General features: G+C 43.1%; 1 protein-coding gene and 1 long non-coding RNA gene across 5 annotated transcripts in view; one reads left to right on the top strand and one right to left on the bottom strand.

Annotated features, from left to right (window-relative positions):
- Positions 1 to 17,016, bottom strand: part of Adcy10 (adenylate cyclase 10) — an 88,365-nt gene that overhangs the window by 60,514 nt on the left and 10,835 nt on the right. For 3 of the 4 annotated variants that reach the window (XM_021150515.2, XM_029479259.1, XM_021150591.2), the window contains 5 exons: positions 8,244 to 8,451; positions 7,497 to 7,601; positions 4,773 to 4,811; positions 4,430 to 4,573; positions 773 to 978 (listed from right to left, as the gene is read on the bottom strand). In XM_021150515.2, coding sequence (XP_021006174.1) covers positions 773 to 978; positions 4,430 to 4,573; positions 4,773 to 4,811; positions 7,497 to 7,601; positions 8,244 to 8,391 — 642 coding nt within the window. In that variant the 5' untranslated portion in view covers positions 8,392 to 8,451. The remainder of the gene's footprint in view (positions 1 to 772; positions 979 to 4,429; positions 4,574 to 4,772; positions 4,812 to 7,496; positions 7,602 to 8,243; positions 8,452 to 17,016) is intronic. The other variant, XM_021150669.2, reaches the window with a different exon arrangement.
- Positions 8,138 to 17,016, top strand: part of LOC115031505 — an 11,406-nt gene continuing 2,527 nt past the window's right edge. The window contains exons 1-2 of the long non-coding RNA XR_003837132.1: positions 8,138 to 8,330; positions 12,394 to 12,570. This is a non-coding gene — a long non-coding RNA (uncharacterized LOC115031505). The remainder of the gene's footprint in view (positions 8,331 to 12,393; positions 12,571 to 17,016) is intronic.

Raw genomic sequence — 17,016 nt, 5'->3', positions numbered from 1 at the left:
TTCTTTCTTTCTTTCTTTCTTTCTTTCTTTCTTTCTTTCTTTTCTTTCTGCAGACTTGGATACAGAGTTGGAGGGCATTATCCATTCACGCATGGACATTAGAGAGAGGGGGGCACTTAGAGAAAGGACACTACACACTCAGAACATGGGTGCCGGCTTCTCAGGAGGGATTCTCACCCCATTTCCTTCTTACACGTGTTAAAAACAAAAAGTTAATGCCTAAAATATTCTTAGGTAAATTGTGAATTCTGTAATACAATACATGAGTCTGGCACATCCTCTGGTATTCCTGCCTCTAAAAATGCAGAAATTTAGTCCAACAACGAGGAAGCAACAGGCAAAAACAGATGGGGGTATGTCTGGCAAATAGCTGACAGTCCACCGGTGGGTGTTAGGAGGTTGTTGGTAGAGAAAACAAGTGCTACCATTCACAGGGCACACAATGAAATTCCAGCAGTCGGGAGGTGGAGGCAGGAGGATCAGTAATTTAAGGACAATGAGTTCAAGGTTAGCTTGACCTACATGAGACCCCTGACTCAATAAAAATCAATCAAACAAACAAACAAACAAATGAGGATCAGATACTACAACTCCCAGCTGCCCCTAGGTCACCCCATAGCTTCATTTACCCTCAGTGGAGGGTTGGGAGGAACATGTGTTTCTTGGGCTCAGCAGCCCTGGCTCCTCCCACAGGCCATGTCCTTAGGCTAACCCTGACTCTGTGGAGACAGCCTGCTGGCACACACTGGTAGCAGACACAGTGCACGCTCACCTTAACTGCTCTCTGATCTGGAATCCTCTCAATTTCAATCATGCTCCGATCACAGAGCTGCCAGCAGTTTGGTGACAAAATAACGTCGTTCATCTGAGCCATGTTCTGAGCAAGGCGGACATCATCCACCGCCTGGCCAATCACCAGGAAGTAGTTCCGTGTTTCATCCCCAAAGACCAACATGGTGATGTGGCCAGCAGCCAGCCCTGAAGGAAGCAAGCAATGGGTTTACACAACATGTTCTGGGGTATTTCCCAGAAGTACTGGATCTTGGAAAAAATCAGATGTGGCTACACAACCTCTAAGCAAAATCTCACTTTTAAAACTTTACATAGAAATCAGAAATGCCTCTACGGGGTCCCAGCCGTTCCAGAGGCCCCGTCTTTTAAAGCTAGAGAGCACAAATCCTAATTTTCACCTTTTGGGGATGGGGGATGTTTTGAGACAGGTTTTTTCTGTACAGCCCTGGCTGTCCTGGAACTCATTCAGTAGTCCAGGCTGGCCTGGAACTAACAGAGATCCATCTGCCTCCTGAGTGCTGGAATTAAAGTCATGGGCTTCCATGCCTGGCTTCTTCTCATTTGTTTTCAAATTGAGAAATGAAGCTTTTGGCAACTGAATAATAGTACAGAGATGCTGTAAGATATGACATGCATATGAAAATTGTATACACATATATATACATACACACACACACACACATATATACACACATACAAAAAGTATAAGTTTGTTTTTCATCTTTGATCTTTGTGCCGATTCTGTTTGTGACTGTAGTCTTGGCTGGGCCTCAAACTCCCACCAATTTTCCAGCCTTACTCTTCCAAGTGCTGACATTATAGGAGTACATTCCCACCCCCACTCCACTAACACCCCGCCCCCCTCTGCAGCCAACTATGCTCATTTGTCCATGTTGTCTTCCTGGTAATATATATATATATATTTGTTTCCGTCTAAAACACAACACTACGTAGCTTACTATAGAGAAAGAGGAACGATGACAATGCAAACCTCTCTACTAGCCCCCTCACAATGCACACGAGGGTTTGGGTTACTATCATCTTTTTTTTTTTTTTTTTGACAGGGTTTCACATAGTCCAGGCTGGCCTCTGATTCAGTAAGTAGCAGAGCGTGACCTTTCATGTCCTCCTGCTTTTACCTCCCACCCGCTGGGATTACAGACATGTACCCACCATGCCCAGCCAGGATTGTTTTCATTCCAAGGAGTATACCACATTAGTTTCTCTGAGTGAAGTTGGGAAAAAAAAATGTTGCGGGGAATTCACCAGAGAAGACTGCTCGAACATGGATTTAAGCCAACAGAAAGTCTTTATTAGCTGGCCAGCAACTACACTGGGTGTTCAGAATCCCAGTGTAGCCCTGAGCCTTTCTCAGGATGAGCTTCTAAGCACAACAACCACGTTTTGGGTTGACACACTTCAGTTAACAAGAACAGTTAGCTGGGAGCAGAACTACGGAAGCTAAAAAACAAGGTTAGGACATTTAGAGACTCCCCCAGAACTCTATGGACTTCGATGGATTAGGTCTTTGTTTTAGTTTTGGCAGGTGGTGCTGTGTGTACATGCCAAGTTTTACAGCCAGAATGGTACTTCCATCATGAAGTCAGTTATGCTAAAGCCTTGGGGCCTACTTAAGTTTGGTGCACTATAATAAAAATAAAAACAAAAACAAACAAACAAAAATCACATTCACTGTTGTATTGACTGGTCTTATAAAGAATATATTTATTTGGAAAATTTGAAAATCAGCATAAAAAGATAGATTATCTAAGACAACAGTTAAATAAAGAGAAATAATCAATTGGATAACCTATCATCATAGGTTCTGATCCTATGATCCTATGATGATCCCATTAGTTCTGATATTTGTGATTTAAAAAAAAATTATCATTAGTGTGAGTGTGTCTGTATGTGTGTGTGTGTGTGTGTGAGAGAGAGAGAGAGAGAGAGAGAGAGAGAGAGAGAGAGTCACACCATTGCCCATGTACAATGAGGTCAGAGAACAACTTTGTAGAATTTGTTCTCTTCCACTTTTATGTAGAGTATTTTTACTGACTCAGCCATCTTGCTGGTCTCCATGTTTGAGATTTCTACATCCATACATTTCGGTCTCCAGCGGCACCGCCCACAGCTCTAGCTGTTATACCATCCACACCTCTCAGAACTGTGTTTCTCATGGGTACCACGTTCCCTGAATTCTGGTGCCATGATGAGATGAGAACAACAGAAAGCACGAAAAGTCTTTGTGCAGTACGGAGCCGAGTGTGGCTGTTACTGTGTTGGGAGAACACCCTCAACAAGCCCAGTTATAGACACTGAGCTATGCTGCAGGCACAGCTTGTTTAACTGTTTATCATTCCTTTTTACAAAAAGATTGTTTTATTCGAAAGAAGGTTCTGCCTACAATTATGTATGTAAACTGTGTGCACACCTGGTGCTGTTGGTGGTCAGAGGGGGCCATTAGATTCTCTGGAACTGAAGTTTTAGATGGCTGTGAGGTGCCTGGGGGGTGGTGGGAACTGAACCTGGGTCCTCTGCAAGAGCCACCAATACTTTTAACCAAATGAGCTACTTCTCCAGCCTCTGTATAGTATTCTTATGAAGTATCAGATAACCAGTCTTATGGCATTGCTGAATCTGTGTAATGGCAAACGACTTTCTATTGTACTTAATGCTATACAACCTTGACAAGCAACAAGATATAACAGTGACAGCAATTCCTTTATTCAGGTCTTGTTCTGTGCCACACACCAGACAAACCTTATGTGGCTTGGGCTATCAGCAAACTCTATACAAAGATGAGGATAATCTCTTCCTCCTTGTTATTACTGATACAAGACCTCATATAGTCCAAGATGGCCTTGAACTTGTGAAAAGTCAAAGGAACTTTGAACTTCTTATCCTCCTGTTTCTACCACCCAAATGTTAAGATTAAAGGCATGTACCATCACGCCTGGTTTATAAAACACCAGGAACGGAACTCAGGAAATCGCACATCATTGTACTATTGCAACGGAGCTACACCCCTGGTAATCTTATACTTCTCCTCCTGCCTCCTCTTTCTGAGTGCGAAGATTATAAGCATTGCCACCATACCTGGTTCATGTGGTTCTTGAAACCCAAGGTATTCTGCATGGTAGGCAAGCACTCTGCAAATTGAGTTATATCTCTAAGCCCAGAAGTAGTCATTTCTTGAGACAAGGTTCCCTGTACAGCCTGGGCTGTCCTCAAGCTCACAATAGTTTCCTGTATGCTTTGAGTGATATGACTATAGGCATCTATAGGCATGTGTCCTACCACATCTAGTCTACTTTACTTTTATAATAGCCTACTTTATAGACGTCATGATCATCTCCAATTCTCTCAAATGGTCAGTGAGTGAGCAAAAAATTATATTCTGGTTAGCCCAGTTCCAAAGCATCATGGTAGGGCCAAGCCAGCATGTTCTAGGCATGAGGACCCAGACCCCAACTACTGTAGCATCTGTTCTTTCACAAATCTTTTGTGTATTTTTTTGAGGCTGTCTCGTTATGTCACCCTGGCTGGCCTCAAACTCTCAGCTATCCTCCTGCCTCAGGCTCCCAAGAGTTGAGATTATACGCATACACCATTGTGACCGGCTCTTACCAATACTTACCGATCTTAACTCGAATGTCCAGGCCTTCTTCAGCCTCCTTGGCTTCAAACAAGCCATGGATCTCCAGGCTGCACTTAATCACCACCGTGATGATGTTCTTCAGTTGCTTTCGTTCCACTTTCCACAGGGCCAGCAAGGCATCACCTTTAAGAGAGACGCTCTGGGGACTTTGGCCCTACCCTGGAGATCGGGGTGTTTTGCATGAACATTGCACAAGCTTGTGCTGCTTCAAACATTTCTCAACCCATTCCCTGACCACGACTCCCTGGGGTGCCTCCTTTGTAATGGGACAGACTACTTGGTTCTTCCTTTCTACCCTCCCCATCTCAGATAGCTTCCATACCTGCAAATTTTAGGATGTCTCCTCCAAAAATCAGCACTTCTAAAAAAAGAAGAAGAAGAAGAAGAAATAAAGAAAAGTTAAGTCAGACTGATTCTTTAGTGAACATTACTCATTGGTAAAATAGAAGCAGGGTTGCTAGCATGGTTGCACATGCCTGTAGTCCTGGGACTTGGAAAGCTGAGAGAGAAGGATTAATTACTGTGAGTTTGAAGCCAGATTGGGCTACATAGCTAAATCCTAGACCCTGTCTTGCGGCAGGGGGTGGGGGTGGGGAGGAGAGGAAGAAAGAGGAGAAAAAGAGGAGGGAGGAGGAGGAAGAGGAGAAGAAACAGGATAGTAAGAATAGCAATTTAGAAAATACACGTCTATCAAACATGATATCTCATTACTTCTGTGTAGGCCAGTGAACATCACAACCAAATCTGTGCTCTAAGAAAACAAATAAATAAACAAAACAAAAATCAAACAAGCCAGGAAACAGGAGGGCAGAGTTTCCCAAGACCCAAGGATGCTTGCCTTCTTCCCAGTGTACAAGAATGCTCTCTATAGGCCAGCTTTTCTGTTGCATTCTGGGATAGTACTCTACCACTATGTTTTTGGGATGGGGGTTGAAACAGTCTCACAACTTAAGACTAGTTGGAAGTCACTATGTAACTTAAGTAACGTTATGTTCTTTCTGCCTCTGTTTACTAAGTCTTAGGGGTCATAGATTTTATTTCTACATTATCGTGCATTAGCCTAGGGTTAGAGAGATGGCTCAGTGGTTAAGAGCTCTGGCTGAGCCTGGTGGTGGTGGTGCATGCCTTTGATGTCAGCACTCAGGAAGCAGGGACAGGCAGATCTCTGTGAGTTGGAGGCCAGACTAGTTTACAGGGTGAGTTCCAGGACAGTTAGGGCTACACAGAGAAATCTTGTCTCAAAATAACCAACAAAACAAACAAACAAACCCCAAGCAAACAAAAAATCTGGCTGATTTCCCGGAGGACCGGGTTTGATTCCTAGCATCCATGTGGCAGCTCACAGCCATCTATATAAGTACAGATCCAGGGAATCTGATATCTTCTTTTGTCTTCTGTATATACCAGGCATGCATCTGTGCACAGACAAATATGCAGGCACAACACCCATACACAGAATAAATATTAATAAATAAAACTTTAAAGAACATCAACCTAGGTATGGTAGCTCATTTCTATAATCTCAGTATTGGCAGGCTAAGGCAAGAAGATTTTTTAAAAAACACTTCAAGGTCATATTTATATAAGTTCCAAGCCAGCCTGGGTTATAAACTCAGGTCTTTAACACAAAACATTCTTTCTCTCATGTAGTCTTACTAATAAGGCTTAATCATNTTNTTTTTTTTTTTTTTTTTGGTTTTTCGAGACAGGGTTTCTCTGTGTAGCCCTGGCTGTCCTGGAACTCACTTTGTAGACCAGGCTGGCCTCGAACTCAGAAATCCACCTGCCTCTGCCTCCTGAGTGCTGGGATTAAAGGCGTGTGCCACCACGCCCGGCTTAATCATATTCTTTAACTGATTTGTAGCATATTAAAAGTGCTGATGACCATCTTGGTTAGCTTTTTCTTGCTGCAATAAACCCCATCTACACCTGTGAGAGGAAAGAGCTTGTTTTAGCTTGTATCTGTCAGTTCATTATGAAGGGAGTTCGGGGCAAGAGTGAAGCAGGAACGTGGAGGCAGCCATTTAAGTAGAGAGCATGGAGAAGTGCTGTGTATTGGATTGCACCCATGGCTCATCCAGACTGCCTTTTTCCATATGACCCAGTGCTACCTGCCTAGGAGTGGTATCACCCACAGTGGGCTGGAAGCTCCCACATCAACTATCAGTCAAGAAGATGCACCACAGACTTGCCAACAGGCCAACCTGATAAGGTGTTCTTTTCTTTTCTTTTTTCCTTTTCCTTTTCCTTTTCTTTTCTTCTCTTTTCAAGATTTACTTATACTTATTTTATATATATGAGTACACTGTTGCGGTCTTCAGACACACCAGAAGAAGGCACTGGATCCCATTACAGATGGTTGTGAGCCACCATGTATGTGGTTGCTGGGAATTGAACTCAGGACTGCTAGGAAAAGCAGTCAGTGCTCTTAGCCGCTAAGTCACCTCTCCAGCTCCGATGAAGGTGGGTTTTTGTTTGTTTGTTTGTTTTGTTTTTTGTTTTCAAAGTTCCTTCTTCCCAGATGCCTCTAGCTTGTGTCAAGTTGACAAAAACAAACAAACCGCTAATCAGAAGGAGGCATACGTGTGTGTGTGTGTGTGTGTGTGTGTGTGTGCCTATGGCCTATGAGTGTGTATGCCTGTGCCTGTGTGTGTGTGTTTGTGTGTGTGTTTGTGTGTGTGCCTATGAGTGTGTATGCCTGTGCCTGTGTGTGTGTGTATGTGTGTGTGTTTGTGTGTGTGCCTATGAGTGTGTATGCCTGTGCCTGTGTGTGTGTGTATGTGTGTGTGCCTATGAGTGTGTATGCCTGTGCCTGTGCGTGTGTGAGTGTGTGTGTTTGTGTGTGTGCCTATGAGTGTGTATGCCTGTGTGTGTGTGTTTGTGTGTGTGCCTATGAGTGTGTATGCCTGTGCCTGTGTGTGTGTGTTCGTGTGTGTGTGTGTGTGTGTGTGTGTGTGTGGACTTCCTGGTGAGTATGGAGAACGGTAGGTGACTGTACAAATACAAACAGTCTGACTACTGTCCAGCGACCCCCGAGGATACTCACTCTCCACTATGGCACTTATGTAGTAGTTGAGGATCTCCACGAGCTGTTCGGCTCCTCGGTCCATGTACATGGCCGTGCTGAACTTCTCAGTCATTGCAGTAAAACCTGTAAGAAACTGCAGCTGGTTTCCTTCGAGTCAAGCACAGCCAGCAGAGGGCTCACTGGCCCCGTAGTGGGATCCACTAAAAGTGGCAGAGTTTCAAATGACCTTAGTGTGTGGCCAGACAGTAGCCGTGCATGCGGAATTTAGTAGGCTGGGGTCGGGAAAGGCCATCTCTTCCTTCTAGGCTCCCAGTGTAAACAGTGATAATGGCATAGGGTTGGAAATAGAAGGTTTTGTTCCGTGGTTTAAAGGCCACACACTTCCCCAATGTTTCTGAAGAGACAGGTTTAGTATTAGTGTGCAGACAGGAGCAGTTCATCTCTTGAGTTAGTTTGTTGCAGATATGTGTGGGACTTGGGAGACCAGGCTATGAAGTTGGGACAGGGACACTGGAGCCAGAAGTGCCTCAAAGACATGCCTGTGACTGAAAGCTGGGGGAAGGGAAGATGAGAGATATCTGGGGCCAGAGGTCATTCTCTTTTTCCTGTGTGCACAGTGAGATGAGCTGTTCTGCTGCTCTAACCGCCTGGGGGTGGGGGGGAGGGCGTTGAAAATGGTGTCCCTACCTCCATCACAACCTGCATGTGACCTCTGATGTGAGCTGCTGCTCCCCAGCATTAAACAAGAATCTCTTGGTCACTTGCCTGAAATGTCAACAAACATCAGAACTCCATCAAAACATTTCACTGACGGCCGTTCCGGAGAGAAATCTCCGTAGACGATGAGGTCTGGTAAGTGAGCAGCTATCTTGACGATTGCCCTGTCTTGTAATTCCTGCCTTCGAGCACTCATGTTCAAGGACAATGGTCAGGATTTTTCAGCACCAGGAAGCTGTCTCCCCAAGTAGGTCTTCTGGAAAGAAAAGTTGGGAATGGAGGGAATCTAACAGATGCGTTTGTTCTCTTTCCCATTTGTTTTTCTCCAGTGGTTTTGTTCTAACTCTTGGATGGTCATTTACTTAAATAAATGACCGAGTCCTGGCAGAGCTAGAGTGGTTGACAACCGGAAAGGGATCACTTTTCCCTCCCTCCCTGTCAATCTCCTTCATTTTTTTTGAGAGAGGGTCTCATTACATATTCCCCCAGCCTGCAACGCACTGTGAACACCAGGCTGGCTTCTAACTCATAGACATCTGTTTGCCTCTGCCTGTAGGATTATTTTTCGATATGAAAGGAAAACTGTGACTGGATTTCCACCCAATCCTGAACAGCTACACAAAAGAGTAGGCTATGGAGGACAGCCATGGACCCGTCTACTTCCAGGAAAAGGGAAACCCCGCCAGGGAGTAGCCTCTGTCAGTCTAGCCAGATTCCATTTCCTTTTGTTTCCCTGTTCTTCGTCCTCTTTGGGCCTGTTATCTTTTGTCCCTTATAAAAAGTAAACACAGATGTTGAGTTTTCGTGGGCACATGCTTGTGTGGGAGTATCAGGTCATTATCTATAGGCAAGAGGTTAAGTAAATTAAGGTTTAATGTCAAACAGAGAGTGAGAAAGCTCTGAAGGGTAGGTGACAGTTGGAGCGATGAAAAGCCTAAGTTGTAAGTGGGAGGCTATGCTGGCACTTCCTTTTGCTGCCAGTTGGCTCTAAGCAAATTAGTCTTGACTAAGATCTTCCTTCAGGGGTGGACAGCAGATGCTCAGACTCCAGTGAGGTTAAACAAAGTTCTAGGTGAGCCTAGAGGGCTAGGACTGCAATCACAGCATTCCAGTGGTGGTGAGTGGTGGTGACTGAGGCAGGAGGATCATCACTGAGTTCCCAACCAGCCTGGCTGCAGAAGAAGACCCTTCCTCAAAAACCAAACCTAAACCCAAACCAAACCCAAACACCCAACAGAGCCTTCATGTCCAGCAGGCATTAACCCACCTGCCACACAGGTGGGAATCTTCTGAGACTCTTCATCCTTCCCTCTTCTCCTCCAAATCCAACCCCCAAGTCTCACCCCCTCCCTCCTCTCCCTCTCTGCTTCCAATCCCCCAGTCTCATCCTCAGCTCTGTAACAGAACACCTGCAGTGGCCTTTCCTCACTCTCTGCCCCCATCCCAGGGGACTAAGCAGATCCTGGTGGAAGTGTACTGTTTTCTTCTCCCTGTGCCAGCCCCACCCCCATCCCTTCCTTCTAGCTCATCCCCATTCCTAAGTTACAATTCCTAATACCTAGAAACACACTTTACCAGGAACCCCTAGTGGCCACAGCTAGCAAGAACCCAGTTGCAGTCCCTACCAAGCAGCTCACAGCCACCACACCCTCCTAAGAACCAGAGAGGCCAACAGAAACCAAAGAACAAAACACCCACCCTAAAGAGACAAGACCAGATATGAGTACCCAGAACTACTATCATCGGAAATCCAGATGCTTAGATGATAGCATAAAACCACAATCAAGAATAGTTAGGATAATATATATCTACCAGAGCCCAGCAACCTTACTATAATAGGCTCTGAGAAATATAATATAGCTGAAGTACAATCTAAAGACCTTAAAGTAGATTTTATGATATGATACATCAACTTAAATGGAGAGACTCAAAGCAATTCCACTACACTCAGGAACAAGTTGCCCACTCTTTATGTACCTATTCAGTAGAGTACTTGATATCTTAACTAGAGCAATAAGACAAATGAAGGAGATCAAGGGGATACAAATTGGAAAGGAAGAAGTCAAAGTACTGTTATTTGCAGTTGACATGATGTTACACATAAGATACCCTAATAATTCACCAGGGAACTCCTATAGCTGATAAACACTTTTAGCAAAGTAGCAGGATTAAAAGTTAACTCACAAAAATCAGTAGACCTTCTATGTACAAATGACAAATGAGCTGAGAAAGAAATCAAAGAAACACTTTTGCACGCGCGCACACACACACAAATGATATCTTGGGGTAACACTACTCAAGCAAGAGAAAAACTTGTATAATAAAAACTTTGAGGCATTGAAGAAAGAAATTGAAGATCTCAGAAGATGGAGGGATCTCCCATGCTCACAGATTGGCAGGATTAACATAGTAAAATGGCCATCCTAACAAAAGCAATCTACAGATTCAATGCAGTCCCCATCAAACCTCCACCACAATTCTTCCACCAAAGAAATCTATGGAAACACAAAAAAAAACATTAGAAGGAAATGAATAAAACAGTTCAAGACCTGAAAGTGGAAATAGAATCAATAAGAAAACCCAAACTGAGGGAAATCTGGAAATGAAAAACTTGAACAGGAACCTCAGAGGCAAGCCTCACCAACAGAATCCAGTAGGTGGGAGAGAGAAGCTCAGACACAGTTCAGACATCTTGAAAGGATAACTTCCAGTTTCACACAATAACACACACATACACATACACACCCACACCATCACCAAACAACAACAACAACAACAAAACCCAAAACCCTACAGGATAGCTAAAACAATTCTGAATCATAAAAGAACCGTTGGATCAACACCAACTCTAAACTCAAATTGTCCTACAGTGCTACAGTATGAAAAACAGCATGATATTGGCATAAAAACAGACATCTTGATTAATGGAATAGAATTGAAGACCCATACATAAATCAACATATCTATGAACACCTGATTTTTCATAAAAAATCCAGAAATACACACTGGGAAAAAAGAGAGCATCTACAACAAATGGTGCTGGTTAAACCAGACAGCTGCATGGAGAAGAATGCAGATAGATCTAACCTTATCACCCTGCACAGAACTCAACTCCAACTGGATGAAAGACCCTGTATAAGACCAGACACACTGAATCTTATAGAAGAGTGAATAGCCTTGAACTCACTGACACAGGAAATGACTTTTTGAATAGAGCACGGTTAACACAGACACTAAGATCAACAAATGGGACTTCATGAAACTGCAAAGCTTCCGCATGGCAAAGGATGCTGTCATTTGGACAAAGTGGCAGTCTCCAGAATGGGAAAAGATTTATACTAATTACATATACAATAGAGGGCTAGCATCCAAAATATCTATTTAAAAAACTAAAAACACCCCATTGGATATGAAGAAATCAAATGATAACCTAATAAAATGTACAGATGTAAACAGAAAGCTCACAAAAGAGGAGACTCCAATGCTGGAAAAACACTTAAAGAAATGCTCAGCATCATCAGCCACCAGGGAAATGCAAGTCACATCTACGTGAAGATTTCAACTTACACTGTTCAGAAGAACCAAGATCAGCAAAGCCACTGGCAGTTCATGCTGATGGAGGTGTGGAGTAGGGGAACACTTATCCACTGCTGGTGGGAGTGCACACTTACACAGCGGCTATGGAGGTGAGTAGGCTTGTCCACATGGCCAGCTGTAGATGGCTAACAGAAAGATGAGCTCAAGGGAACCTTTGGAGGGTGTCTCAATGTCATAACAGCTTTATTTTCAAATTTATTTATTTTATTTTATTATCTGCTTATTTATTTGGTTTTTCAAGACTGAGTTTCTCTACATAGAGAGGCTGTCCTGGAACTTGCTCTGTAGATCAGGCTGGTCTTGCACTCAGAGATCCATGTGCCTCTGGCTCTTGACTGCTAGGATTAAATGTGTATACCACAACTGCCCAGCTAATATACAGACATTCACCTACAGAGACTTCTAAACTGAATATATACATATATATATATATACATATCTATATATACATATGAATATATATATGTGTGTGTGTGCATATATATATCCTACAATAAAATACATATACAAATAAATATATATTTATTTACCCTGCAAGTTTTGTATATTATGGCTTCTGGGTTTGTGTCTTTATGGGATTCCTTCTGTTTTTTTGTCTCAGAACAGAACAAAACAAAAAGAAGAAATACAAAGAGGAGAAGGAGTGCAGTGCTGGCTGCTGGCAGAGTCTTAGGGCGGAGCATGCCACATTCCTGGAACAGGTGACACAGGAGAAAACAATCAGAAACATGGCTGCTAATCTTGGTTTGGTTCCCAGTCATCAGGAAGGAACTGGCTGGTAATTTCAACCAGAAACTGCCCATCTGAGGAAAAGTAGAGAAACCACATACATTTCTTTGTATTTTTTAAGAAGTAAGGGAAACATTAGCCTGTTTAATGAGCAAACTTTAAAATGTATAGAGACCTCTAAAATGAATATTTTAGAGACTAGAGGTGTTTTAAAAATAAGAATAAAATCTGGGAATGGGGATATGGCTCAGTGGCAAAAAGTGAGTTTAGCATGTAAGTGGACCTGGGTTCAATTTCTAAGACCAAAATAACAAGTCGATACCAACAAAGAACCAAGGCTTAGGGAAGATAGCAGGGCTAAGGCCTCAGGGTATTTAAACTGACCACATGCCTGTTCCATGGTCTGATTAAGGAAACAGTTTTTATTGAAGATATGAGAGAATGGCCAGAGGCATCTGGAAGGGCCCAAAGTGGGGAAAGAAAGGAGACAGAACATGGGCAGCAGGCTGGACCTGTCCATGATGGAAGCAGGAGTGGAACACAGAGAGAAACAGGGAGAAATAGTAGGGCTATAAGGAGGATGGGTGGCTGGGGAGAAGGACTCCCATGAGCTGAAGAGAGTTTAGGTAGGAGAGGGGTGAGAAGGGCCAGGATACTAGCATGGCCTCTGAAATGTATAGCAGGTGCTTGTGACCCTGATGGAGCCTGGAGGCCAGTAAGATTTTTGGTATGCTGATAGGCACCACAGGTGGCCATTTGTCCCTTCTGTCAGAGATAAAGGTTCACAGGTTCCTGAGGTATGGCTTTTACCTAACCCCCAGAAACCCTCATAGTCCAGGACTGCCTTTTGGAGTTTGGGGAAATGGGGGTTTTCTTTGGACCTGACACAGGGGACAGGCATGAAAGTGATCTGGCTGTGACATCTGTTGATCACCAGGATTGATTTGGCTGATCTGATTGGCTAGGCGGGTGTCTCTTTCCCTGCTCTCTGCTCCACTCAAGCTTCTTCCAGAGTTCCAGGTTAGGTTGGTAGAAGAGGACCATCAGTCTTAAGTCAAGGGTACAAAGTAGCCACATTCCCCTGCTAGAATCTTCAAATAAGCTCTCAAGAAGGCCTTCAAGTATGTGGTATTTGCCTATAATTCCAGTACTTGGTAGGTAGAGACAGGAGGATGGGATGTTCAAGGCACACTTCAGCTACATTGTAAGTTCCAAGCTGGTCTGTGCTACATAAGACTATGTTTTAAAACAAGCAAACCAAATTAACAGAAACTGCTAAGAAAACAAGAAAGGAAACCAAGTATCCATTCTTCTAAGTACATTCAGTTAACCAGTCCTGACAATGTCCATTTACACATCTAAGAAGTGACAAATAGATCTATAGTCGCAGATGATAACAGAGAATAAGAAATGGGCTAGAAAATTAGAGATGCGCAAATTCTAAATTCTCCTCTTTCTTTATCTAAAGTTACATTTATTTATGCAAAGGACTGGTGTAAGTGCATGTATGATCAATATGGCAATGTGCTGAGGTCATAGGGCAATTCTGGGGAGTCAATTCCCTAGGCTAGATATGTTGGTTTCAGGGACGGAACTCAGATCACCAGGCTTGGTAACAGGAGTCTAATTGCTAAGCCATCTCACCAGTCTGCTAAACTCCCCTTTTCCCCTAAAAATATTTATTTTATGATCTATATGAGTGTTTCACCCGCACTTATGTGCACCACACACATGCCTGGTGCCCAAGGAGATCAGAACAGAATATTCGATGCCCTGGTATTAGAGGTACAGATGGTTAGGAGTTGTCACGTGGGTGCTTAGACTCAACTCCCTGTTCCCCGCAAGAGCATCAAGTGCTCTTAACTGCCAAGCTATCTCTCTGGCTTTATGAGAGCTTAAAAAAAATGTCTTTGATGGTCTCATGTCCCTTGGGACAGTGTGAGTTGTCAAATGGGTGCTGGGAATCAAACCCAGGACCTCTGCAAGAGTAACACGTGCTCCTAACCTCTAAGCCAACTCTCCAGGCCCCATCCTGTTCACAAAGATGATCTAAACAGTAAGGTATGTATTAGTGTGTACCTCAATGTATGTTGAGACAGGCCATTTCCCTTTTGGGTGATATCGAGTAGGGACAACTGTATCATGGCAGTTATATGGAGAAATGATGTCCATAAGGAAAGGGCTGCTAGGCATGGTAACACATATCATGCTTCCACATGTGTTCAACAGGAGAGCTGGGATACTGGGTCAGCCTGGATGCTTACTCTTTTTTTGAACCAGTGAGCTTTATTAGAGTTACATACAGGACTATGGGGAAAGAGTTGCTTATCAGAGCACAAGGGACTCAAAGGCAGTTGTTAATAAGAAACTTGAATCCAGCATGTGATACAGCTTAGGAATACTGTGCTCCTAGAGCACAGTATATATCCGTAGTCCTATTTACAGGCTAAAGAGCCACTAGGTGACTCAGTTTGTATAACCCTCTCTTAAGAGGTACAATTCGTCTGAGTTTCTTCATTTGACTTAAGTATACAGAATCCTGTCAGTTTCAGGGATTCTTGAAGCAATGTCCAGGGGTGTCATTTCCAGCCTCATCAGCTTCCCTTCAGAATGGATCAGTTCAGTCTTCTGGAAACGGTTACATAATAACATATTCTTTTGGCTCCTCTCTTTTCTTTCAGTATCAAGTATTTGAGGGTCAACAGGGTGGTGGGTTGGCCTGATGCTGCTTGTAATTTAATGCTCATATTGAGTCCTCCAAGATCTGGTTGTCCCAGAGACAAGAGAATCTATATGTAGACCCAAATGACACTGTGGCCTTGCCCCCATGTTATTTCTGATTGGTAAATGAAGATGCTGACAGCCAATAGTTGGGAAGAAGAGACATAGGTGGGGTTTAGGGTTCCCTGGCTTGGGGTTGTAGGAGAACTAGGACGAGAGAAGGTGAATAGAGGAGAAGCTGCCATGGGCTAGGTGAGTTCAAGAGAACATGGCCCTGAGGGTTGGCCAACTGGAGTTAAGAACAGCCGAGATGAAGCATAGTAAGTAATAACTCGAGGTTATTGGTTGGAAAGTAGGTTCTAATAGCATAGAGGGTTGATGTATGCCCTGCTCTTGTGCTATTTAAGGTTTATTGTGAATATAAAGGTTGCGTGTGTCTTTTTTTCCAGGAACTAAATGGTCAAAGGCAGAGTAGAAACCCTGTATTGGGATTGAAAGTTTTACAACAAACAGTTTTGATGAATAGTTTCCTACCTGGACACATTTTCAGTTTCCCTCAGCATAAATGCTTGAAATTTTTCTAAGATTTGAACATTACTTAAACAATTTCACAAGTTTCTCATGTACATATCAACTCTCTAGTGTGGAGCCTCAAGTACAACAACAACACCCTGAAGCTTAGAGAAAGCACATGTCACATTATATCCTGTGAAAACTTGTCTTCCCACTATGAATTTCCAAATGTATTCTTAGAACTGAGATGCAGGTATTGTCCTCATATGTGGCATTTTTAAAAGGATCCCCTGTTGTATGTACTCTGATAAATTCTAAGAGATGAGACAACACTCAAGGATTTCTGCATTCACTACGTTTACAAGGTTTCTCTTGCGTATGTATTCCTCATGAGTTCTAAGATGGCCTTTCTTGGTAAAGGGTTTGTACCGTTCACTTCACTTGTAATGTTTCTCTCCTGTCTGAGTTCTCTGGTGAATTCTAAGATAGCCTTTCTGGATAACACATTTGTCACATTCACTACATTGTCAGCTTTCTCTCTTGTATGAGTTTTCTGATATTTTCTAAGATGTCTTTTAAAGGGAAAGTGTTTGTCACATTCACTGCAATTGTAAGATCTCTCTTCTGTATGAATTCTTTGATGAGTTCTGCAACTTCCATTACAGGTAAAGGACTTTCCACATTAATTATATTTGTAAGGTTTATTCCCTGTGGGAATTCTCTGACGTGTTTTAAGATTTGAGGATGTGGAAAGGGATTTGCCACATTCGTTACATCTGTAAGGTTTCTCTCCTGGACAGGTTCTGTAATGGCTCACAGGTTGGAGAAATGTATAGAATGACTTAAGACTTCGATTCCATTCATAAGATAGCTCTTAAGATGTTTTTTATTTATTTATTTATTTATTTATTTATTTTTATTGGGTATTTATTTCATTTACATTTCCAATGCTATCCCAAAAGTCCCCCACACGCTCCCTCCCACTCCCCCCTCTCCACTCCCACTTCTTGGCCTTGGCGTTCCCCTGTACTGAGGCATATAAAGTTTGCACGACCAATGGGCCTCTCTTCCACTGATGGCCAACTAGGCCATTTTCTGATTCATATGCAGCTAGAGACACGAGCTGGGAGGGGGGGGGAAGTACTGGTTAGTTCATATTGTTGTTCCATCTATAGGATTGCAGACCCCTTTAGCTCCTTGGGTACTTTCTCGAGCTCCTCCATTGGGGGCCCTGTGATCCATCCAATAGCTGACTGTGAGC

The sequence above is a fragment of the Mus caroli genome, chromosome 1 (assembly GCF_900094665.2).
Source record: "Mus caroli chromosome 1, CAROLI_EIJ_v1.1, whole genome shotgun sequence".
NCBI lineage: Eukaryota > Metazoa > Chordata > Mammalia > Rodentia > Muridae > Mus > Mus caroli.
Note: the sequence above shows the minus strand (reverse complement) of the source record. Positions and strands in the feature narration are given on the sequence as shown.